We start from the raw sequence: 26,446 nt of genomic DNA on the forward strand, positions 1-26,446 counted from the left end.
GAGAGAGAGAGGGAGGGAGGCTGGGAGAGAGATGCAGAGGGAAGGAGGGGTTAAGACAGCAAAGTGCTGAGCCAATGGCTTTCCACAGAGCAGCTGGCTGGCATCAGGACGGGACAGGCCGTGCAGAGGAAGGATACCTTGAGGACCGCTCCTCTCCGCTCGCTGTAGGACACCGAGGGTGACTTCCAGGAGGTGTTCATGGGATGCACTATCTACGCAGCCAGCCCTAAGGCCCTGCCCGCTGAAGAGGCCCCCGGACAGGACAGATACTACCAGCTGCCCCACCACCGCCACCCTCATGGTAACTGCAGCCAGCGGATAGCAGCCGGCAGAGCCAGGTCAGTCTGCAGCACACAGGAAGTAAGCTTAGCGCTTGGCATGCTTCTCATGAGTGTCACTGACAAGGCGACTACAAGAAGGCAATTGAGACTTAGTTAATGGGTCTTATTACCTCCCAGCCAATCACAGAGGAGGACATGTGGAGAATGAGGAGGTTTGAACTGGGCCAAGTTTGATGTGGAGGGTAAAGTTACTTAAGAATCAGGAAGACGTCCCTCGTGATTTGTTTTAACATTCATTGTGTAGCTGAACAATGAAATGTTACTCTGAGATTATTTTTAGTGTTTGTTATATGGTAGAAATTAGGACGTACAGTTTGTGTCCACATTTTAGGTGTTTTTGCCTCTGGATATCAAATAGGTACATGCATACGTTGGAATAAATGGATGACAACAGCTAAGCAATGGATTCAATCATGACTAATGTGGGTCGTTTTGGGCGAGTGTGCAGCTAGCTGCATCGGTTAGTGTCATATCTTCCTTGTCAGCAGTAAATTATATTATTATCTTATCTTCTTCTCTTTACACATTGTAAATATTTAGCAGTTTGGACATGTGAATTTTGGAAACATGCGATGGGAACAAATAGTTGGTGATTTATAGGTGACATGCAGTATGCTGCTCGGAGTTCAGTATAAGCTAGGCTGTCTATGCTGTCTGGCGGTCTTTTTGACACGATTTTCACATTCTTTGAGTAGTTATACCATTTTTGACAAACAGAAATATTGTTTTCTGGCATCACTTTAAATGTTACGGGAAAAATCTGCATTTTGGTATGAGGGCGCACGCCGAAAGTAAGAGGGTGCAGCGCCCCTTTTACCCTGTTTAGACAGAACCCTGGTTACTGAAACTCATCCTGAGTATCAGTGGTTAAAAAGTGGCACTTCTTGTTCATAAATGATTGTAGTTGTGTGCTGATTGGAGGATGGACTTTCAGCCACATAGCATTATAAACAGTAGTTAAAATCACTTAATCCTAGGCTATAAATGCATCAATATTAATATTAGCTCGGAGCAATAATTTTAGACATCTGCTCACTTTTTCTAGTTAGGGTAAACATTGCAGAGATACATTTTGGACTAGGGTGGAGTTTTCTGTGCCCCAAAATTGCCGCCAAATACACTAATCAGAATGGTACATTTAGTTAGTATCTTTTATTTGGCAGTGGCTGACAGTGTTAGTGGTTGTAAAACATAAACAATAATATCTAGTGGGACTTTTGGTAGAGGGTGGTGGAAGGAGGCTTCAGGGTCGTGTTTATGTCCACAACAGCACACTTTACCATGTTTGCTGTCAAAACTTTTGCTAAGCTAATGCTAACACTTGCAAATGCTCTCACATTGACAAGTCCACTCTTCGCTGAGGTTACAGGTGTTGAAGAGAACTTGAGAAATGTGTAATGTACCTAATCTAGTTTATCCGGGATGCGTTTACATTTAGATTTTTCTGGGAATTGCAGACATCTCTCCCTTACTGTAAGTAGAGGACTGTGAAAACCACTCTCCAGTGTCAAACCTTGCACAGAAGCTGATATAGTCAAGGTCAGACATTTGAGGAGACATTAACATCATAGGCAAACACATTTTTGACTGTAAATGAACTATAAATTACATTCTAAATGTACAACTTTTACGTTTTTTTGGTTATATTATTTCTACTTTAAACAGATATGAATATCCTACGTATCATTAGGATCTTATTAAACAAGCCTCACCGGGGGAACAGCTTAGAAGCCATTAATTTACAACAACAAAAAATGCCCTGGCAGACTTTTTATTTAGTCTTGTAGTTTCAATTAATGAGGACTCGTTAAGTTATTCTGGGAGCCTCTGTGGTAGCAGACCAGCGTCAGTGTAATCCCCCGGCAGTGTGTACACAGCCCGCCCGGCTGTAGGTAAGCTCAACCCACCTCACACAGGACACACTTCTCAGGAGGTCACAGCCGCTCACTCTGTCTTTTAGCTTGCAGCCGTTTTCGTGACCATCTTGGAGTTTAATGTCGATTTTTCGTGGATAAAGTACTTGAGATGATTTGACCGAGACATGAAGCACGGACCGGAGGAGTTTCGTGCAGCTACAAAGCGACAAAAGGGCGGAAAAAGTCACAGTGTCTGTTGAAGCTACAGGTAGGAGCCGTTATCCGACGTCAAGCTAGAAAGCGGTAGAGTGTGACTTCCGGTTGAAAATATTTCAAAGTAAATGCAACAGTACCAAATATAGCAGGATGGTCATGGAATAATCATTTTAATTGATGTTTGTTTGTATGTATGGTAGTTAGGATTCAACAGTATTTGTCAAGTATTGCCCATTAAGCCTGTATACTGTTTGAGTTCCTAAAGTTAAAAATGTTCCTCTTTTATTCTGAAGGATCTCTTCCTGTTTCCATCAGAAACTTGCCTGTTTTGACATTCTCGACAAGTGTTTCTGCTTTTGATGACAAAGGGCAGATTTATTCAGAAAGGCAGGTGCTATGTCTCATTTACATTTCAGGCATAACATGTGCATGAAGTAATATTTAAAGTTGTCATTTAAAGTGAAACATGTGAGTGAGGTGTAATGACTACTACTGCTTTTTAACAGTGATAAAACAGGAGGCTACTAGACCTAGCTCAGATCAGTCTATATTGATGCTTAAAAGTGTTATAAGAACCTGCTACTTCCAATAGCAGTGTTTTTATACTTTAAAGTATTATTAACTTTAACACATAAAAATAAACAAATTAGTTAATGTTTGATCTCTTAAAGAGACAATGAAATCATCAAACACAAAACATATTTTTACAAAACTATTCCTCCATTAAATCCCTTTTAGATATCCCAGTAAACAGTAGTTACTGTGCTCCATATACAATTATGTAACAAGAACATTTGAAGCCTTGATCTGTCTTAGAAACATACTGTCATCAAAGGCTGTTTTGAGGTGCTTGCACAATGGGGAGGTTATTTCAGGAGGTCTCAAGCAGTGCAGAGTCCAAAGGCTTCTGTTCTAGTTTCATAAACTGACTGTGTCTATGAAATACTAAAATAATATATTAAGTTAATGTGCAATAAAAAGAAAACAAATATTATATAAAAGTGTTACACACTAAAGAGAAACCTACCATGTGGACTGCCCCTAAGATTGCAGACTGAATTTCATAATAAGACAAAACCCAAGTTCAGCTTTCCAGACAAATTAAACCTTTGCCTCTACACCCCCACTGTAAACAAAGCAGACCACATTGCTTAGAAAGTTGTATGCCAGTCATGATGGGGAGTCTGCTTCACACTAAGAGACTTGAAAATCTTGCACATACATTTTTTTTTAAAGTTCTTTAAGATCTCTTTTATTTGCCACAGTATTTTGTATATCTTGGGAAAGCTTTTGGCCGATCAAAGGCAGTGACGTGATTCTTCAGCAACACTCACAGTGACTAGCAGCCTTAACAAGATTATAGTTTATTGGATTGGAGGATGTCTTGTGACATCACAAAATGTTTGGCTCCTGAGACAAAAAAAGAACATAGAAGAGAAGAGGCGTAGGCCTTTTAATTAACAATGTTTCAAAGATAGAAGCTAGAGGGAGGTTATTTATAGTTTCACATGTACAGACCTCTCTGTTCTAATGTGAAGTCATGGTGTACTTGTTTGTTTTAAGGAAAGATGTGTGTATTGTCTTGGGGGAAATGCAGTGTTTAGAAAAGGGAAACATCAAACCATGTCTGCAGTGTGTTAGGACTGTTTAGATGAGCTGGAACTGCTGCTGAAAAACAGATTAAGTAACATTCCTGTTTATTTAGAAAGATTAAGGGCTCTAAGTTTTTCCACATCACTCCATTTCTTCTACTACACTGTTTTAACTCTCTGGTGTAAGTATACATAGCAGTGAAGGAAAATGCTGCTTAATACCTCCAAGTATAGGTTAGGTTCTACTACACAAAGCAACTGGCGCCCCCCAAAGCTCCGGGAGAAACCAGTCACTAACCCATCAAAAGCTGCAGGCTCATGTGGGAATTGGTTTGTGGTCATTTGATTAATTGTAAACATATTCAACACTAAAGCAACGTTTAATGATATTAGAAAGGACTGAAAGCTAGGGGGGTTAAACTTCTTTAAAAACATTTTTTATTTTTATTTGTTAAAATTGTATTTACATCCTAACAGCGGTGAATACAAAACAAAAATACAAAATTGGATATCTGTGGCTGTCGTAAGACTGCAATAGCTTTGTCCAATTACTTAATTTGGCCTAATGATGTGTTTGCATTCATGATACAAATGTTAGCAGAGTGGCTTTAGAGGAAGGCTTTAAAGGGCGGGATAACAGTGTTACTAACCTGCTGACTTTTTGGCAAGATGTATCAACTGTAGAGCAGTGATGACGTATTTTTGTAGGCCTATCCGAAAGTTGAACATTTGTTGTTTATTTACTTTTACTTCCCGGAAAACCTGCAGAGACAAAATAAGAACAAAGTCGGTAAAATATTCATGGCTAAAAAGGTTTTTCCTCTCAAAGAGTATGTTTATCCCAGGTGGTTTGTGTAAATAACTGCGTGACCAAGAGCCAAAATGACAAACAAATTGTCGGTGAGGTCGATACAGAGCCACCCAGTCGGTTGTGTGGTCGGACACAATGGACACATGCTTAAAAATATTCCAGCGAGCAGTGAAAGTGTCATAAAGGGCCCTAACAAAAAATATGGTGACAAACTGACCTTGTTTCACATGCCTGCATGCTGGCTTTCATTCAAATTCAAAAATGGTTTCAAAACGTATATAGCTTTGTCTTTTAGAAGTTAAGCATTAACATAACATTGCAAAAAAAACTTTTTTTAAACACAAAATGCACTGCGGTCAGAAATGATTCCTATGTCACTCAAGTAAACAAGTCAATCCTCCTTAGGATGTTTTAATCACAACAGTTGACCAAACTACATACCTCTTTAGTTCAAATATTAAAACATGCATGTCAATAATGATTTTCCCAGAACATTTAATTCTTAGAAAAGTACTTCCTTAAAATAGTATTTTTGCCCTCACTCCTGTTCCAGAAAATCTGATTATTATCTTCTAACTATTTCCCTACAAAGAACAGCTAAACACAACTGGGCAGTGTGAAGATGTTTTTAAGTGAAGAGAAACAGCAACACAAGGCTTCATTCTGCTCTAGGCCCATATGTGGGATCAGATACCCTCCTGAATCCCTTACCATCAGGCTTAAGGCCTTTCCTTATCTACAACAACAAACTATGAATCCCCCACTCAACCCTCTGTGATCACAGGTGATCAGTCACAAGTAAAACCTCTAGGAGCAAGAAGCCCTTGTTGTTTGAACAGGTCAGTGTGACGTGAAGCTTCTGGCTAATTAGAGATAATACACTGGAAACTGCATGCAGGAGCCTCTTTCCATCAGCACCTGTCATTATAGCGGCGCAGGTGCTAACAACTTCCCCTCTCCCAGAGGAAAATGTGTCACAGGGCAGGTGGCTGCTGCTGTGCAGATGAGAAGAGAAAACATAATAGATTTATAAAGCTTTCCACTACTTGTGCTGTCTCATAAAAACACTGCAAAGCATTTGAAGGACAATACAAGATGTATCATCTAGATTCCCAAACAATGCATTGTATACCACAATGGTGTGGAAGACTGTTCAAATAATGAAAACATTTAAAAACGTTAATTAGGATTATATTAAAGATATAGCCAGAACAATGTGTTAAACTGTATTTGTGTGTTGCTGGTCTTGGTAGATTTACAGCAGTGAGCTTCCCTATGCATGGATGAATGCAGAGCACATAAACCATGCTGAGCCAGTTGATCCGGTATGAAGGCACCATAACACTATGCGTTTGAATTAAGCGTGTGTAAAACAATATTTATCAAACAAATTGAGAATTTGTAACTGGTAACTAAAGACAACAGACTAAAAACTATTAAACCGCTAATAGTCATACAGTTAGCTGAATAGTTGATGTCAGAATAGCTAGTTATGTCACTGTCTGGTAAAATAGACAATTTTCCTTGTAACTGGCATTTAATTGTGTGAGCAGGAGACCAGGCCATTGAGCAACTTTAATAGCAAGGAATCAGGCCTCTGCTATATCCAAGTCTACATTCATGGTTAAAGCCAATGGATAAAGTTTAAATAAATGGATAAACAGTTATGTACTTATCTAACAGGAAGATGTACAGGCACAGCTACTTAAACAGAGACCTTAATCCAGAGGGAAGGTTGTGGCTGTATCTCCCAGTCCTGTCTTTAAATGACCTGAGTCACATAATAGGGCTGCACGATTTGGGGAAATAATCTAATTGCGATTTTTCTGACAGATATTGCGATTCTATTTGCGATATTTGTTTTTAAGCGACCCAACGGAAGTTTATTGTAAAATGCGGCCATATCTCCGGTTAGGAAGGTCGTATCAACGTGCTCCCGTCTCTAGCACCCCCGCAGCCCGAGCTACGAGTGAAAGAACTAAACTTACATGAAACTTCCGTTGGGTTGCTTTAAACTCAAGCTTCAGTTTAAGATTCACCCTGTAATAGAAACATGTGATGGAGCATTACTAACCTGACTCAGATGGTTTGTTTCACCAAACCATCTAGGAAAGCTCCATTGGAAGCCATTTGGAAAGGTATTTCAAAATACTTGGCAGGTGATTGGATCAATCTGTCTATCACCTTCTATCATGGGCCACTTCTGATTGGTTAACAATGGCTGGTACATGTGGAGCACAGCACTTCTGTTCTGATTGGTGTGGATGACTGACACACAAGAAGAACAAAAAAGAAAAACTAAAATAAATCGCAGGCTTTGCGATTTGATAATTGCATCATTTCAAATCGCGATTTCAATTTAAAATCGATTAATCGTTCAGCCCTATCACATAATCCATCACAGTCAATGTTAAACTGGGTGTCCTCAGAGTTAAAGTCGCATCGTTCCTTAGTGTTTTCATGTTGTGTATTGCTATACCTTTTATCAATCACTACCCACTGGAAGAAATGTAAGTCTCTGTTTGAAAACATCTCACTAAAGACAATTCATGGTCATATTCTTGGTCCCTTCTTCTTTCTTCTCCTTCTTTTGATACCTGTAATAGTTCATTTTAAAGAGGTGTTTTACGTTTTTTGGAAAAGAACTGTTTGAGTCAGCTCACAACTTTATAGTCTCTGCTCACAACAGAAAATCAGGTCAGCCATCTGCACAACCTCTGAGGTGCTCTTTTCCTTTGTAGACATCTGTGTGAGCGCAGACACAGACCCCATTTGCACAATCACAAGAACACAGCTTTTTTTGCCAGACCATTAATGTAGTGCAAACCTGCAGAATCAGACTTTGAATGTTGCATCACAGCTGTGTTGATTTGAACACGGAGTCCATTTGCTTTTGCCCCATAACCCTTTTTTGGGGTTATAGCTCTCTTTGAATCCAAACCTTGGGACAAAAACAAACAGTTCTTTACAAGTGTACATGACTGTCGGGTGCAGAGGTTCCTGCTGTTAACACGGAGCGCTGTGTTTGTGTGTTTAGGGCCAGGAGCATGACTGAGCAGCAGGAGCAGAGCGAAGAAACAGGCCTGCTCTCAACACAGGACCTGGACCACTCCAAGGACGACGACACGCACGGCCACTTCAGGCAAATCCCACACACACACACACACACACACACATACACATACACACACACACTGCTCTGCAACACTTGCTGTCTTTTTCCCCGCACACCATCTGTATCCTGTGCATGGTCATGGGTTACAACCCCAGGAGATTTATTTTCACAGCACTTATTTTGTGCTTTTATTTCAGCTGTATTTGATGTCAAACAATGGTCCAACATGCACACACATGCACGCAAAGAGACCACAAACAGAGATTTACAAAGGGAACATTTTAAATGTTTTCACCAAAGGCCTGAAGAGAATATATGTATGACTAATAAAGTATACATTGCTGTATTTATACTAAGTGTTTTACCCACATTTAACATATTTGTGTGCAATAATTCCTATGCACAATGTTGGTGTGTCAGTGTGTTATATAAGGAGGATTCGAGGGACTGCTTAATCCTGGGGAATCTGTTCTGAGATGGGATTTAGCGCTGAAGCATAATTGGTGTTAGTACACTCCGTGAATGGGAGTGACCTTATGCACCTGTCAGTTTTGAACTTGTGGCACTCCCCTCAATGCTCCACTGCTGCTGCATTTTCTATTTCAAGTTGTCATATATTTACATACAGTTAAACATACATTTCACAGTTTACATAAGTATTTGCAGGTCTCCCTTGAAAAAGAGATCTATGATCTCAATGGGACCATCTGGTTAAATAAAGGTTTGAAATGAAATGATTTATTTATATATGTCATTCATTGATTAAAACAAATATGACAAATACACAGCCACCACATATCACTTGCCTATAAGTTGTTATGGTTATGAGTTAGGAAACAGATCATTGATCCAGGACACTCAAAGATACATTTACATAATCAGGTATCAGGCCAACTGATATAATATTCACTCTCTTTCAGCTCTGTTTTGGTCTCCACCAACTTACTTTTAGAATCTGGCTCTAAAACTGCTTGATACTGCAATAACGGTTAATAATGTTAACCAGCTAGTCACTAACTTTGTCTGTGTTGCCTTTAGTGCGGGGCAGGTAGCGTACAGTGGGCTAATTATAGCAACAATGGGTGTTGATGAGACTCAAGCATACATTAAATGTGCTATAAATAATCAAACTATAAGCTAAAAGAGGCTAAAAGCTGCATAACAAGTGATAATTATTTGTTTGTTTGTCACTACAAGTTACTCCTTGCACATTGTGCGAGATCGTTTGATTCAATGTGCATATTCACATTTATAGGCTTTAACATTCAGTTGAAATCAATCCAACCATAATTGTTTACAGCTCAAAGAAAGGCTTTGAAATATTCATCAACTTCCTCAAAACATGCAACATAATCTACGCATACTAGAATGTTCCATTATTTACTCTTTGACATTGTTATGATTTCACTGACTCGCAAATAAAGAAATTATCTGAAATGTGAAAGTTAATCTTCAGCCCTCGGGTAAACCGGGCACAAATATTTGACTACGAAACACTTGGATAAGTATTTTGGTAAGATAACCAATCAAACATTACTTGCTTTGCTGATGATATCATTTCCTATAGAGATTAAGCTACAGGTTCTCACTCTGTTGGTTTGTTGTAAGAAGAAAATATCAGCAGACTTGAAGGCGATAAAAGACCAAATTCTATTTTCAAATATGCTTAAACTTTTTCTTGAGAAAAACAAACTTTCTATGAATATAATACTTTGATTATACACCAATTTGAACTTTCCTCTACTTTTCTCAACATTCCTATTTCTTTTGAAGTCTCACAGTTCTTCTCCTCTAGCTAAATGACTGACTGGGAGTCCACTCCTACACCAGCTACCAAAGGGAGGTGTTCGCTTTCTAATTTAGGATTCAATTTAGGATTCTTTGAGCTTGTAATTAGTTTCACCACTCAGCCTCACAGCCAAGGGCACTGAGATACAATGGAAAAGACGCATGGGTACACACACACACACACACACACACACACACACACACACACACACACACACACACACACACACACACACACACACACACACACACACACACACACACACACACACACACACACACACACACACACACACATACACATATACATACATACATACATACATACATACATACATTTGATATTCTCACAGGGGTATAACATGATAAGCAGGTTTTGTTAGATTTCCAGACCACAGCTTCATCCATCAATTTTCGGGTTATTCCGCTTTATTATATCCTATGTGACGGTTCACTCCACACACTCAGCCTCCTGGCACCTGGAAAATCAGCCTACTTTCTGCTGCTGCTGTGTGAATACCATAATAACTGGATCCTGCTCGAGTGATTCTCATGTTTATACTTCAGCTGGAAAATGTGATTGTTCCCTCTGGGCCTGAGAATTCTTATCAAACCCTTCTGAATAATGGCCAAAAATAACCCTTCAGTCATATTTTGGTGAAGCTCTGACAACTGCCTGTTCACACCATCCCAGCATGACCTTGTTTATACAATGTGTTAAAAAAAAGAAGCTTTACCTTGACACACCACGTCTACAGCTCTCATACATAAGCCCCTGAGGGTGATTGCCTGTAGCGTTTTTTCTTCTGACACTCACCTAGCACCAGCAGTATTGATTAAGACCTGGATCTTGAAACTAGAGACAGATTGAGAGCGTGAGAGAGGGTTAGTCCCCACAGAGCAGCCCATGTTTTTAATAATCACTCCATCTCTCCACCTGGGAGTGCAGAGCCACTGTGGGACCTATTTATCGTCAGCAACCAGCAGGCAGCGAGGGCAGCACACAGGCACCATTGTTCACATCACAAGATAATGTATTTTCTAGAAGGGGGGGATGTAATGAGGAGAATCATGAATTTGCACATCTAGGACAAGCTGTATAAAATAATTAAATGTTGCTAAGGTCAAATAAAGGGTGGCTTTTTACTCATTTTATGACCTGCTGTAATTTAGTATGGTTATTGATGACCTAAGTATTGTGTTTTCTAAATGTATGGTAACAGCATTGAAATGATGCAGCAATTATGACTGATTCTTCAAATGTATTTGTAACATATGTATTTTGGACACTTTTGGTTCTTAGTAAATGTTTACAATATGATGTCGCCCAACATAAGAGGTTATGGTGGAAAAACAAAAGGTGTTCCATGTCAAACAGCTAAGCATTATGAATAATTTCGCCTTTAAACTGGCAAAATACTGGTTTGCCATTTTAGAGGTTTTGGATGGATGCAAGGTGGATTTCTGTACTGCTGTTTTGAAAATAATGTATGCTGTGAAGTGAGTAATGCATCACTTTAAGTGTCTGTAGCGCATCTAGCTGAGAGCAGGCAGCGCTGTCACAGCTGTACTGCTGTAAACAACCGCCTCATCCTGACACACACACACGCACACACACACTCAGCAGGCAGCTATAACATCTGTCACCCCCCTCTGCTCTGTGACACTGTAACCCTGCGTGGGTCTTTTTACAGCCTGGGTTGTGGATCTCTGTCTCTGATTCACTCTATGAGAAGAAAAGTACAGTAACAATGGCAACATAAGAATGGATGGCCTAATTCTTGAAGACATACAGGGTTATATTACACTTAGATTGAAGCCTACAGTATACAGCAGTACTGCTCAGCAGATTTCAACCGTATCTAAAAGTTTGTATCTGTGTATTGGAGTTTACTCGGTTGTTGTGCATTTGGATTTTATTATGATAGTCTTTGAACAGCTGTCTTTCTCTTTAAGAATGGATAAAGATAAATACATGTGAACAACCCATATTAAATTACAAAGAAAATATTGTGAACATGAAAGTTATCCTCAGTGGTGTTATGAGTGTTACTTTGAATTATTGAAGAAAACATAGTTTATAGTTTCAGTTTCTTCTTAGCAGAGGAGAGTGTCTCCTCGGGGGTGCAGACCGTCCTGCTGTTATGAAAGCAACAGTGAGAGTATTTTAACATAATGACACCTTGCTGTTTACAGTGAAGGACATTTTTCAAGGGGAATACTAATGTGCTGTTATGTTAAGATGTATTAAATACCTGCTGAATCATAGGGCCGCCATGTTGAGAGACAGATTTTCATTACAAATATTTTGGAGATGAATGTACCTGCCTATTCACTGAACAAGGTTAACATAAACAGATCACATTTCTCAATAGTTTCTCAACAGGTCCTTGATTTCAGACAATGGTAAACAAAAGCCGCCTTTTTATTTTCTATTTGAATAGCAGGCTGGCCCATTTAAAAACATATATATAAAAAGATTTTTAAATGTTGATGATTTTGTGCTAAAATAAAAAAGTTTAAGTTGAATATTCCAGACACAAAGTCAGCAACTTCATCAGTTAATGATTCATGATGTTCTGGAAATTATTTTTAAATCAGTGGTGGAATTAATGCAGTGATACTTTTGCCTACTGCTTAATAAAAGTAGCAATCACAATGAAAACAATCCTACTTAAGTAAGGGTACACAAGTCAATTGAAATGAAGTTTGATTGTTGGCAGTAAAATCTATTCATTATGCATAAAGGCAAGAGTGTTATATTAGTAAATTAACAGAGTCTATGAATATACAGTTTATATAGACTCTGTTGTTGTTAGACTCTGTATGGGTTGAATTGACCAAGGCTTTATTTCCTCCCTTCATTTTATGCCTCTGTGTTGCTGCGAATGAAAAATGGCTCCCACAGCGGCGGATAATCCATCACAGTAAACATGAGGCTGCAGTTTGGTTTGCCAGAGCTACTGTTTTATCAGCATCTCCTCTAGTGTTTTCATATCAGCGCTGCTCTACTTTGGGCTCTGCTCGCTGTCAATCTCCTAGCACTCACAGGCACAGGCAGAAAGGAACGTCTCTGTCAGGGAACAATCCCTCCAAACACTTGGCCTTTCAGACGTTATTGTTGCATGCAGCATCTGACCTGGTACGGCAGTTCATTTCAGTGACATTTTCTTTAAAGGGCTGATTATACTGTATTTCATCTGCTGAGTGGTTCTGCATTAGCAATAGATATAGAGAGTGTGGAGTATCACGCTGCAACATCTGCTGCTCTGCTCTGACTACCCCCCCCCCCGGAGGCGAGCTTGATGCTTGATGCCTGTGAGGTGTGTGTCTGTGTGTGCCCATGCATTCTGACTATAAAAGGAACAATAGTGATACACTCGTGCTATGGTCACTATTTATTTCAACAGCTCAATATTTATCTTTGTGATTATGTTGTTTTGTGACAGCCTTTGCCTGTGCACGCTGATGGTTAACCTGTCATGTGGAAGCTTTCAACCAACTGGGATTTTGCAATGTACACACACACACACACACACACACACACACACACACACACACACACACACACACACACACACACACACACACACTAGACATGTCATTTGCCATGGTATCTTCAGGTCGGATGACAGCATCAATCTGCCATTATTGCTCCATGCAGTCTATATGTATTCTTTATTCGTATCCATAATAGTTATGTCTGCTACCATTAGACGACTTAATGATTTGTTGATCTACAGGAAACCATGGGGAACTTTTTTCGTAATAGGATATTTATTCACTCATTCACTCACTCAGTTTGTCCCATTTAAAAATGGCTGAAAATGCTGTACTCTCAAATATGGAGACTTCCTGCTTTTCTCTGTTAAATATAACATCTTTAACTGAACATCTTTGGTTTTGTTCACTATTTAGATGTAAACATGGGTATAAAGAACTGTCATTTTATTCCTAAGTGTAGTATTTCCCTTCACAACAGGTTTCAGCTGATTGAAGATCTGTCCTATGAAGATGTGAAGAAATGTTACCGGGGCTCGGTAAGTCTGTAAATCATCACTGTGTCTTCCCTCCCTGTTTAAACGTCCCCTTAGAGGAGAGCTTTTATTGTTGAGTACTTGATCTAAAGACATTTCTCTCACTTGTTTCACTGCAGATTAGAAAGATATTTCAAACAGACGTCTTTATGACAGGGAGATGCAAAAGCTTACAAAAGCCTCCCCCAATATGACAAATCAGCAGTGGTTGATTTGTCATATTGGTTCGCCCCCCCCCGGCGTTATAATGTCCGTCCTTTCCCTGAATTGCCGTCTTGAAAAGGGTACTGACAACAATGCCGCAACAACTTCATCTTCACCTGTTGCACTTGCCATTTCAACGTTAAAAACAATAAAACGGCATGAATTGCTTCGTGGCATTCATCTAGATCCTCTGTCTCGAGCCAGTGAACTACCGGGCCTTCTTGAATACCCTGGAACCGAGTGAAACTCTGAAAGAACACGCCCATTGGCTACAAATCAATATATGATAGGTTGATCAAACTGTCAATCCAAAGGTACGCTCTCATTCAGTGTAAGAGCCAGGGTATTCTATCAAGGATATAGAATACCTTGGTTGAAGGATATTCTACCCAGAGACCCAGAAACATATCTGATTGGTTGCTTTTCTTTTCTAACACAAAACCACTGAAATGCGTAGTGCATGGACCGAGAAGGACAAACAAATCAACGTAACACTGTAATGTTACAGATCAACAACACAGATACGATTATTTTTATTCATTTTATATACATTTTATTGATATAATTAAATCGATTTTTTGTTTGTTTTATCTGAGTGTTCCAGGGTATTCTCTGAATACCTTGAAGGCCCTGACGGTTCGCCACTGCAATCAGATTGCAATCTGATTGTCTGCGTTTATTTATCTATCTTTATGAATCAGATAAGATTACATGTTAACAAGTCAACATTGCTGCTGATATAAAAGTGTGACAAATGTCTAAATGTTCCCTGCTCACCCCCCCTGCGCACAATTTGAGATTTCTAAAGCGAAATGAAGAAATTATTACATTTTTATTGACAAGCTCAGTGCAATATAATCTTAAATGACTATCATGTAAAGCCTCAATCTGGGCCAGTGTCCTCCAGGTATTTCTAAAATGGTTCTCATCATTTGCCTGCATGTGACTCAAAATGGGTATGAGTGGTGATCGAGCCCCGTGCATTACTGTCACTTACAGTACTGTAAGTGCCATATTCCTGAGGGCAGGAGCCGCTCTAGCCTGAGATATGAATAGGAAGACAAAAACAGGAGCAGCAGACAACAACATAGCTGGGCTGATATGAGTCGGAGGAGAGATAGACAGAGGACAGAGACATGGGAAAGTCTGGTGGCAGGGATATCTATAGCTGGAGTTGAGTTTGAGATGTGTCGGAGGAGAGCAGGGAATGAGAGAAACCTCTTGTGTGCTCAGATGGAGGAGAAATGTGTGATTCTCTCCAAAAAGAGAGGACTTTTTAGGTGTCTTTGATAGAGGTACGGAAAGGCAGAGAAAGAAAGAGCTTAAAGTGAGAGTACCTGTGTGTGCGAGAGTGTGTGTGTTTCTTTTAGCTCAGAGTGATGAAGGGCAGAGTGTGTGTATGTGTGTGAAGGAGGCAGGAGGAGTCAGCTGGGTGCTGCAAAGTGTACAGTCACTGGAGGTGTATCTGAGAGGGAGAAAGAGAGTCTTGTAGTTTCTGAAGAAAGAGCTCAGTGGTTGAAAGCTGAGGCGTTGCTGCTGTAACTCTGTAGTAGTGTGTGTGTGTTTCTGTGTGTACACATTAGAGCCTGGTGTGTGTCTGTAGGTGCCTGTAGAGCAGAGGTAGACAGCCCTCAGTCTGGGCCCCATACTGACTGGCGACAGGGAAATCAGTGTGTGTCTTGCAGCAGCTTGCTCCAGGCCATCGATGTGCGCGAGTGTGTGAATGTATACGGGGCCAACGTGCTGAGCCTGGTGCAGAGCTCCCGTCCTTTGAGGGAGCGGGTGGTGTCTGCGGCGAGCGGAGTGGCTGGTGGTGGAGGAGGGGCCGGTGGAGCGGTGCAGGCGGGCCGGTCGGCCAAGGAGCTCCTCATGACTCTGCCCTGTCCCTCTGCACAGACTGTCAGCAAGTACAACTCGCAGTACCACAAACTGTTCCAGTGTGTGCCCAAGGATGAGATCCTCATGAAAGGTACTGTGCTCTTCACCAGGAGGGAAACTTTGAGACTGTGTTTGTGCTGCAAGTTCATTTACTAATTTATCAGTCTGTTTTACGCTTGTTGGACTTGTCACGCTTCAGCCTCTGTATAATTTGTGTGTTTTGAGTTTGTACTTTTTTCTAATCTTCTCTTGCCTTTCTTTTTAAATTAAATATCAGACACAAGTATATTTTCTTTAAAGAGTTTAAAGGATCAGTCTATGTATCAATTAGTCACCAGAAATTATTTTCCAAATAGATTTGGAAACATTTTAAGTTTTCACCTTTGGCTTTTTTGAAATAAGACATCTTTTTTGGCACAAATATGATCCAATGTTGTGACAGCTCTGGAACAAATTAAGAGATCACTGCAGCATTATCAGTTTGCTATTTATAGGCATGTGTTTGAGTAAAATTCATTTAATTTTTTTATTCTATAAACTACTGACAACATTTCTCTGAATTCAACAGACACTGGAATGGAATGGCTGCCATTGTTGTCTATAATTTGTCCAGAGCTGTATGATGGATAAATGACAAAAGTTTGTCTAAACTCAAATATAACTCATTGCACACTATTAATTCGCATTGATAGCTTCTTTAGTAGTAATCAAACTATTTAAAAGTGGTGAGAGAAGTAAAAGTGCTTATACCACAATATAAAAACATACTCCACTTCAAGGTTAAAGTCCTGCATTCAAAACATTGTTGTCACGTATGAAGTTTGAGAATTCACTTTAAGTTTCAAAGTAAAGTAGATTAAAGTACTCATTGTGCAGTATAATGTTTCTCCAGGTGTTAGTTATATTGCATGTTTGTTTTGGATTCATAAGACTGCTGCTATAATGTTTTATTGAATGCTTTTTTATGTTAATTACTTTACATACTGTATTTAAATCTACAGTAATGCAATACAGTTTGTAGCATCAGTGTCCTGTGATAACCATGTATTTTGTTTTCATAACATGTTACAGAATCTTTTAAGGTCTAATCTTCAAATGTACAGTATTTGTACAAAATACTACACTACAAGTGGTCGCAGGTATAATGTTCTGCTACTGCGTTTTTATCAATAGCATGTGTACTTTCAAAAGCCCTATAAAACAATCTCTAGTACATATTCTATTATTATTTCTTTCAGCTTGTTAGTCACTTGAAGTAGCTGTCTTGGCTCGCTGTTCATCTTTGATTCTTTCATCTGTTTAATCTCAGGAACACATTCAGGATGAACAACGTCTCTAGCACAATATGAACTCTTCTGTTCCCACAGTTCAGCCAGGATTACCACAAATTTATATCAAAATATAAACAATGTTGTGAATTTTTAGATATTGATTGATTAACAAAATGCTAGGGAGACAATAAGAGGGTTCAGAGATATTGTTTTGTTGTGTATGTTGTTTTCATCCAGATTACAATTGTGAAACGAAACTAAAACATGTTTGTGTCTCTTCTGTTCACAGTGTACTCATGCGCTCTCCTCAGAGATATTCTTCTACAAGGCCGGCTCTACATCTCCAGAAACTGGCTGTGTTTCTATGCCAACCTTTTCGGCAAGGACATCAAGGTACGACAGACTGACAGGCAGCTTAATAAACTCAAACTGACTGACAAACACAAACCCAGTGTCTCCCAGTCACAATCTGACCGGCTGATTGGACAGCTCCACAGATTATTTGACTGAAAGTCATTCAGGATTACAGGCTGACTCACAGTGTCACCGATGTAATGCTCACACATTGAAAAGGACTCTCTTTATTTGTGAGAGATAATGTCCTGAGAACAGGTAGACTTACTGAACCTTCAACCTTAAGCTGTGTGATTTTCTCTCTGATGTTGTGCATTGTTCCTTTTCCTTCATTTCTTTGAAACCAAACCTCTGCTGACATGCGAGTGACAATAAGCTGCTTATTCAGACTGCATTCCTCACATTCTGAATGAAATAAGACACGTTTCATGTCCACTACTGCTGTTTTCCAGGGGCTTTTCCTGAGTGTATTTCAATGTCCTACTTCCCTGCCACCATTTACTGAAACCTAGGTGTTGTTTATCTTATCTATAATTTCCCCATCATTAAATGATTGTTGTTTTTGTGCCTTTTTCTGTCTTCTCAAGGTGGCTATCCCTGTCGTCTCCGTAAGACTGGTCAAGAAGCACAAAACAGCGGGTCTGGTACCAAATGGCTTGGCCATCACCACAGACACCGGACAGAAGGTGAACACTTCCACTACAGACGCTGTGAATTAAAATACTTATACTGATAAGCACGGCTGTACTTTCCAGGAGAGATGTGCTGGAAAAATGAACGGCATACTATAGATAAAAGCAGAGTGGAGTCACGGCCCTGTGGTATGAGAGAGTTATGGGATTTTCCACCATTACAGTCAGAGGGGCTTCTTAACTTCCTGTCACGTCAGGCTCAGCCTAGCATCAAGTGGTGTTTTAAAAGACATCATGTACTTCTTAGCTCCTGTTCAAGCCCCAGCAACCCATTAATAATCTTCAGCGAGCTTTCTTTAGCATGTGGTGACAACTAGGTGTTGTATCCTCAAGTAAAAAAATAACAACCACCAAACAATACATGAAAACTCCATTTAATGTTAACCCAGTGGGTTGTTTTGCAAAGAGAGAGCACATGTTAATGTAAATGCTAAATTGGTACACATTTCTATTCTAGATTCTAGCCTAGTTAACACAGGCCTCAGAGATTTTAGCGTTTTATTTTACACAATCAAATGTGTCACTTAATACCCCACTCATGAATTGGAAATCGTAAAAAAGGGCAAGTGGCTAAATGAGACTACAGAGGTTGGCAGGGGCATTAAACTTCATGAATTATTACATTATAATGACTAATTATAAACAAGTTATCATTTATGGAAAATAGCATGTTAGCAATTTAGCTCAAATCCATACAGTCCATTCCATCGCTCTCTTTTCTAGGTAGGTAGATTACAGAATATTCTGCACGTTTCCAGGGCTGGCACACATCAGGCTGACAGAAGAGCTGATTCCTCAGAGTCTTTCCAGTCGTTATAAAGTTCAGAAATAGCAGAAATGTTCCACAGACTGTCTTATACTCAACTATACATTATAAATACATACATAAAAGTGCTTGAGTATTGCACCTTGTTTGGCAGCTTTCATTTATTCATAACACAAATCATTCATTATTAATAAAGCGAGCGACTGGGCTGATTTTTACTAGTGGAATGAAATGTGTTTGCGTGCTTTCCTCTCTTTCAGTATTTAAATGAACATGTTAGCTTGGCAGGTGAAACCACAACCCAGCAGTGTAAAATTGTTGTTTATATTTCTATTTTTGCAAAACGTTATCATTCAATTGTTCTGAGGTTGGCCTATTGCAGAAAATAAGGAAATAGATCCCGCCAGTAGTGAATATTACTCAACTATAATCCAACCCATAATGCAGAGTCCAGTGGTGAACACTGCAGCAGATGGTGTGTCTCATAACGTTCAAGGCGAATATCCATTACCATATACGTCTATGTGATTGTGTAATATGCATTACATAACCATGCAAACATACATGGCTCTGTACAGTGATGTTTAAGAGGCTGGTCCTGCTGTTTATGAGATAAAAGTTCACAGCTCGTGTCTGTAACAACAGTCCAGGATTGTTTGTAATTCTTCTGCTCCTCCACCAACATGCCTGTGTCAGGAGGAGAGATACAACAGGACACAACCAACCGATACACTGCTCACACAATAACAGTGCTTCAAATGCTAACAAATTAAGTTATTTAGATACCAATAACATTCATCCAGGTCAGAGGGATAAGTGGGTAAGCTAACACTGAGCTGTTGTTATTTCCATGAAAGAATAATACAAATATACTCTTTGTGCCCCAGATTATGAATCCCTGAAGTGTTGTTTACCCCAAATTATTCAATGTTTTACTTTTTCCTATTCATTTTAATGTATTATCATGTGCTTTTTATGGCTGCAAATACAAATATTCTAACACCTCAGTATGAGAACAAGATTTTGATACCATTCCTTCTCTTTTGTATTTTCCTCAGTATGTATTTGTATCTCTGCTATCAAGAGACAGTGTCTATGATGTCCTTCGCAGGATCTGCACTCACCTACAGGTCAGAGACACACACACACATACACACACGTACACACACGTACACACACGTGTACACACACACACACACACACACACACACACACACACACACACACACACACACACACACACACACACACACACACACACACACACACACACACACACACACACACACACACACACACACACACTATTTACTCAGTCTATATACACTGCAGTGTACGTGACAGTTAAAGAGGCAATTTCCTTTTCCCTCTCCAGGTCAATGGGAAGAGCCTGAGCTTGAAGCAGTTCATGGAGGAGCCGATCTTATCGCTGGTCAGTCACATGTCTTTCATAAACCGTCGTAAAACTATAAAGATCAAAGCTGTACAACTTCACAACTAGTAATCCTCGGGTATGACATTTCTGTATTGTTAGTATTTGTGTTTCATGTTGGTCTAAAGGCCTCTGAAAACTCTCACTTATATGGCAGACTTACCTTCTTACACACACTGTATCAATAGATCATTCTGTTGCAGCTGCTGCAGTGAATTATCCCCTGAGTCTGCAAGATGCTATCAGAGCTCTGAGAAAAGTCACCTTGTGCGTGCGCTATGAGGCCACTGTGACAGAACAGCTTTTGTATTTTGTCATTTAGTTCTGTTAGCATGCCCGTACTTGATTAAGCTATCATTTGACTGAAAGTATTTGAATAAAAACGTTGTTTAGTTTTGCCAGCATTTTATATAGCTTTACTTACTCTGTAACACAGAAACTGGAAGTCCCCCAATTTTGTTTACTGTTTTTCATTATTTAAAGACATACCTGCATGAACAATTCCAACCATCAAGAATATTCAGTCGCCCTGCAGAAAATCTCGATACATTGTAGCTTCCATAAGGTTTAGCAGAAAGGCCTTCAAAGTTTTAAACTTAATAGAGGTCATAATCTTCCACAACTTTCAGGCTGCCAAATTGTGAAAAAGTCCCTATCATGTGTTGGATTGTTTGACCCCTTACATAGCCCAACATGTATTTATTGACAACTTGGCAACATGGGTGCACAACATAACAATGTGATTGAAGTAAACAATGATAATGCTAAATGAACCTTGCTAAATACCTGTTGACCTGATGTCACATGTCGACCTCCCTACATGTTTTGGGGTGAAATATTTGGGAAGCCACTGAATAAGTTAATGTTTGCAATGCATGTTTGTTGATAAGTCCAGGTGTCCAGGTTTTTCTGTCAAATGTTAAGATGTATGAATCATTACTGCTTGCAGTGATTGTGTGACTCCTTCAGTTCGATGTGTTCTGCTCTGCCACAGGATGAGTACCCGGTTCCAGACGAGTTCCCGGCGGTTGACGAGTTCCCATCAGTGTTAAAGTGGAGAAGGAAACCCTCGGTGGTGTCTGTGTCCTCCTCCCTTCCTGACCTGCTGGGAAACTCCACCAGCAGCCTGAGCGCCGCGGACACACCCTTCAAATCAGAACAGCCGCTGGAAGGTGAAAAAAACAGTCCACACAATGACGGTGCAGTGTCATCATTATATCGTTGTTCAATAGTTTGCTGAAAACTGGCCAAAAGTTTGGTTGTCTATTATTAGAGACATCCACATCACATCTATGAATAGAGAGATACATTAATCTATAACTCAAAAGTAGTTTCAGTTCGAACGTTTTTTGAATTTTCCTTTTATTTACTGTACTGAAATATGTGCATCAGGATAGTATAAATATAATAAGGACCAATAATCCTACATTATTTGGAAGTTCAAATATTCTCTGACTCTCTGTGTTCTGCTGGACTTTAATCAATATCCAGCTTAAATATAAATCAGCCTGTGCCTCTTGGTCATTTTGTGTCCATGTGAGTACGTTGATTTTTAGTGTAAAATCCTGTAGTGTCTCAACATTTCGATCAAGAAGCAAGAACACAATTACCAAAAAATTATAATTATGTCAAATACATTCATTGTCTTTCTTGTTTACAGTAATAAAAATAATCACATTTTAAGGTAAGGGGAATATAATTCATTAGTAAATAAAAAAACGATTGTGCTGTAAAAATGTGCATGGGGAATAAGAAGTCCCTGGGCTACCAGCACAAGTTAAATAGGGGTTGAGGTGTTTCTACCGTGGAAAAAGGAGTTCTGCTAAGTGAGGATGTGTGAAAGTGTATATATAGCAGTATTAATAATAAGGTGAGTCAGTGAACTGAATACATAATCTGTGTTGAACCTTCAAAATGTCACTTCCATTATCAGATAACTGGGTGATGTTGACAAGTCATGTTTATACTGTGAGTTACAGAGGTGTGTGTGTGTGTGTGTGGTGTGTGTGTGTGTGTGTGTGTGTGTGTGTGTGTGTGTGTGTGTGTGTGTGTGTGTGTGTGTGTGTGTGTGTGTGTGTGGGGTGTGTGTGTGTGTGTGTGTGTGTGTGTGGTGTGTGTGTGTGTGTGTGTGTGTGTGTGTGTGTGTGTGTGTGTGTGTGTGTGTGTGTGTGTGTGTGTGTGTGTGTGTGTGTGTGTGTGTGTGTGTGTGTGTGTGTGTGTGTGTGTGTGTGTGTGTGTGTGTGTTTAAGCTTTTACTTCTCATGTCTGTGTGGGAGGAAGTGATGAGAGGAGAGTGATTGCTTTTGGATGGCAACATCTCTCTTACGCAACGACACATTAAGCTCCAAATGGAGATTAAATCATGTGGGATTTGGTATTAAAAAGCTTTGGGCGGATACAGATTAAGTAGAGATTATCACAAACAATGTCTGCTGTCAAAGTAGTCTGAGGACAGTTTAACGGCTCCATGCTGACAGGTCACTTCTACCAACCTGCATTCATCCTCTATGAAATGTTCGATATTTGATCAGCGTGGGCTTTTGTGTCGTTTTCATCACGGCTCATATGAGGAGAGGAAAGCAGGAACATTTTGTGATTATTTTATTTACTTAGTATATATTTACTTTGGGATACCAGATAACATGCCCTGGGTCAACAGCTGTATTCATATAGGGTTACATCACACACAAAAACACGCATTCATGTACAATCTGTGCAAAGGTGGCGTACAATAATTAATAGTCAGCTCGAAAAATGAATGAAAGCAACAGATCACATGATATAAGATCCTTTATTTAATCCTCCAGATAAAACTGTGTCTTTAGGTTTTACTATCATCATTTATTTTAGGTTCTAAGGCAAAATTCTAATAATATATATACACATTATTATGATAATAGTACTTAACGCAACTTGGTTGGTCTGACATTCCTCAAACCACAACTTCATTGATATTGTTGCCTTACAGCTACAAGTTGAATTGCATTTGTAGAGATCTCACAGCTAGACAGCTCAGCTTGTTAATGTATATCATTTAATTGCACTCTCTGACATATCAACAAACATAACTTTATATTGTGATGTATTTAAAAGTGTATTGTCACATCATTAAAGCTAACAGGTGGGTTTGCACCAAAAATGTGTGCACTGTTAATGGTGTTATGTTATAGCGTGTGTGTGTGTGTGTGTGTGTTACAGAGCGCGCCCTGCAAACAGACAGAGGTCTTTTTGCAGAGCCACTGGCAGAGCTGGGCCAGATGGAGTACCAGCTGCTCAAGTTCTTCACTTTGCTGTGAGTATACAGAGGGGCACACACACACACACACACACACACACACACACACACACACACACACACACACACACACACACACACACACACACACACACACACACACACACACACACACACACACACACACACACACACACACACACACACACACACACACACACACACACACACCACCTTCACCTCTTCCAACAGCTGACACACACTACACACACTGTGAGCATTAGCACGACGCAGATATAAATAGTCAGTGAACGCACACAGGCTCAGAGGTGTTAAAACATTTTTAATTTAGTGTTTTCCACAAAGAGTCTGCATCCTATGAGACTTAATTGTGAAGAATCTTTGCAATTAATCAAATAATTACTCTCAGTGAGCGCCATGCCCTCCAACACAGCAGGGTGACTCATTGATCAGGGACACTGTCCTTCACTCGCAGGGTGTGAAGATGTCTGCTGTAGTGTCCTTGAGAGAGCAATGAATCTGCTCCTGAAGGTTTGTCATATGTTGTATACTGACGGTGACCTCTGACCCCACAGTCATGGGCACATGTTATCCTGGTATATCAAAGATTGTAATCAATATAAGTAACAGGGAACACTCTGAATACATTTATGCTGAAAAATAGAACACGCAATGTATTTAATAAAGCTACACACATTCATATTTCTCAACTGAAAGTCAAACGCTGCCACCCTGTGTTCATTCAAAGACATTACAGATCTCTTCCTCCACATCAACCGTGGATTTCTTTTGTTTTATGCCATAACCATCCTTAAATGTAATACTTAGACATTTAACTACTCTGTGTGTCTCTTTCTATTCCGACAGTATTATCCTCCTCATCCTGTCATCGTGCTACCTGGCCTTTCGTGTGTGCAGTTTGGAGCAGCAGCTGTCCTTCCTCGGTAACCCCAATCTGCCCCTGAGAGAGAGGTAACGCTGCAACGCTTCGTCATCAGTGCTTTATCAAATGTTTTTATTGACCAAAAATATACATTAATATTCGAAAAATTAAGCCAATTTGATATCCATGAAGGTTCATATTTAATCATAGATTACAAAATAAGCTAAATCAAACAAATGTGTGAGACAGTTAAGTAGAAGGAAGACCTATGTTTATGATATTGTATATTTATATCTAAATATGTCAAATGGATGTCTTCTTTCAAAAACGTAATAACATTATAATAATAATGTTTATTTCCTGCATTGTAACATAAATCCTACTGACTCAAAATGTGAATTTTAAAAGATAAAATGAGTTCAGTTGATTAGAATATTATCTTTCGTCGGTCAAAACTGAAGTAAAAAGTCAAATCTGTACAAATTACGACATATATTTTACATAAAGCAAGTATTATTTCATTTTCAAATAAAAGATGGCAACCCCCACATTTTTAAATAACCAGTGCAATATAAAATAATATTCTAAATGATGAGAAATGATATTACATATTGTGTTTAAGCTTTTTATCACAAAATGCCATTGTTATTAGGAAAAGACGTACAAATGTATAACATTTTGTCGAGTTATTACATAATGTATTGTTACAGGGGGGAGATGTATGTTGCTGATTTATCCTCCATTTAATCTAGAGTCCACTAACCTGGCTGCCTTCTTCCTGTCCAGGTAACCGCTGCTCTCCGCTGGGACTCGTCGGTTTTGCGATGCCCTCCTGCAAAGATCCTGGATCAGCTTTAGAGTGCGGAAAAGATCAAGCCGTGCACCAGCCGCATACATGAAGGAGAACTGACTTTCTATTTAGTGATCACTTCCAGACTATGCAAACAGACTTTCTATTTATTTCTCAATTTGAAGTAGGTTTCACTGTAGATCCTGATTGTCTACTATGGCCTATACCTCTCACAGACTATCATCCCATGACTCTGCAGTGTAAAGCCCCATACACTGAAGTAGTGAGCAGGTGGGGGCTGTTTGTGATGCTGAAGGTGAGGGGGGAAAGGTAGCAGATAATTAACTCATTAATTACTTGAAAAGACGGATGGTAAAGGTATTCCAGGTGATTTATGATGGTGGTTTCCAACATGTTTTGACTGACCAGCTGACAAACCAAATGCTTATTATTTTTTTTCTGGTTACATCTTGGCATAGCCCTCAGTAGGAAGGCTAATCCATCTACAACAAAGCACTTTTAAGAAGTATGTCCATATTATTTCAAATGTATGTAACTGAGTTGAGATCTATTTTTGCTTGATATTAGGTACTCAGTTGTCATTTTAAGAGTTTTTATTGAAGGAAATCTTATAGGACCACAGAGAATTGACTGAAGGAAGTCTATAGCTGTAATATACTGAAGCACCAACACCCCCTGTGGGTGTTAACTATAATGTGAATGAGGAACAAGAGACAAGCTTATTATCTGTTTTTAGTTGTTCTCATCTCCTGTGTGAAAGGAGGTCCAAGTTGTTTATTTTATACATTTCAAATGAAGTCAACAAATACTTAAAAATGGAGGGTCATGTGATTATATATTTGTCTGAAGATACTGAATGATTTTACAGATGTGTATTTTACAGAAATGTTTGTTTGTGAAATCCCTGTGAATTAAATTAGCAAAGAAATGTAGATAAACAAAAACTGTTTGCGCCTTTTGATTTAAATGTTGGTTATTTTGAGGGCAAAGATTTGACTATCTATCCTTTCTTCCTGGAACATCAGCATTATATATAGGACCACCATGAAAAGCTTTGACTTCGACAGCACAGCAACTTTCGCTAACCTCTACAACTCTCCCTAAATTATGAAGCTGGAACGTAATGTTGGCAGAAGCACTTAA

The 26,446-nt window shown here is 39.4% G+C and overlaps 1 protein-coding gene across 8 annotated transcripts; it reads left to right on the forward strand.

Annotated features, from left to right (window-relative positions):
- Nucleotides 1–99: 99 nt before the first annotated feature.
- Nucleotides 100–26,247, forward strand: gramd2aa (GRAM domain containing 2Aa). 8 transcript variants are annotated; one of them, XM_034116995.1, is made up of 12 exons: nt 100–338; nt 7,854–7,958; nt 13,684–13,759; nt 15,632–15,929; nt 17,399–17,502; nt 18,051–18,149; nt 19,980–20,051; nt 20,297–20,353; nt 21,348–21,525; nt 23,552–23,645; nt 24,477–24,581; nt 25,279–26,247. In XM_034116995.1, exons 1-12 carry the CDS (start codon nt 199–201, stop codon nt 25,280–25,282), a joined length of 1,332 nt encoding a protein of 443 aa, XP_033972886.1. In that variant the 5' UTR covers nt 100–198; the 3' UTR covers nt 25,283–26,247. The 8 variants fall into 8 exon arrangements, with proteins under 8 accessions (XP_033972886.1, XP_033972890.1, XP_033972887.1 ...); XM_034116999.1 differs by having other exon boundaries at nt 15,857–15,929; XM_034116996.1 differs by having other exon boundaries at nt 13,702–13,759.
- Nucleotides 26,248–26,446: the final 199 nt, after the last annotated feature.

This window comes from Trematomus bernacchii, unplaced genomic scaffold, assembly GCF_902827165.1.
Source record: "Trematomus bernacchii unplaced genomic scaffold, fTreBer1.1, whole genome shotgun sequence".
NCBI lineage: Eukaryota > Metazoa > Chordata > Actinopteri > Perciformes > Nototheniidae > Trematomus > Trematomus bernacchii.

What these genes read in the sequence shown, in the direction of transcription:
- gramd2aa (XM_034116995.1), top strand. Translation starts at nt 199, where the DNA reads ATGGGATGCACTATCTACGCAGCCAGCCCTAAGGCCCTGCCCGCTGAA. An exon ending in CCACAGACACCGGACAGAAG is followed by an intron (nt 18,150 to 19,979) that starts GTGAACACTTCC and finishes TATTTTCCTCAG; the next exon opens with TATGTATTTGTATCTCTGCT. An exon ending in AGGAGCCGATCTTATCGCTG is followed by an intron (nt 20,354 to 21,347) that starts GTCAGTCACATG and finishes GCTCTGCCACAG; the next exon opens with GATGAGTACCCGGTTCCAGA.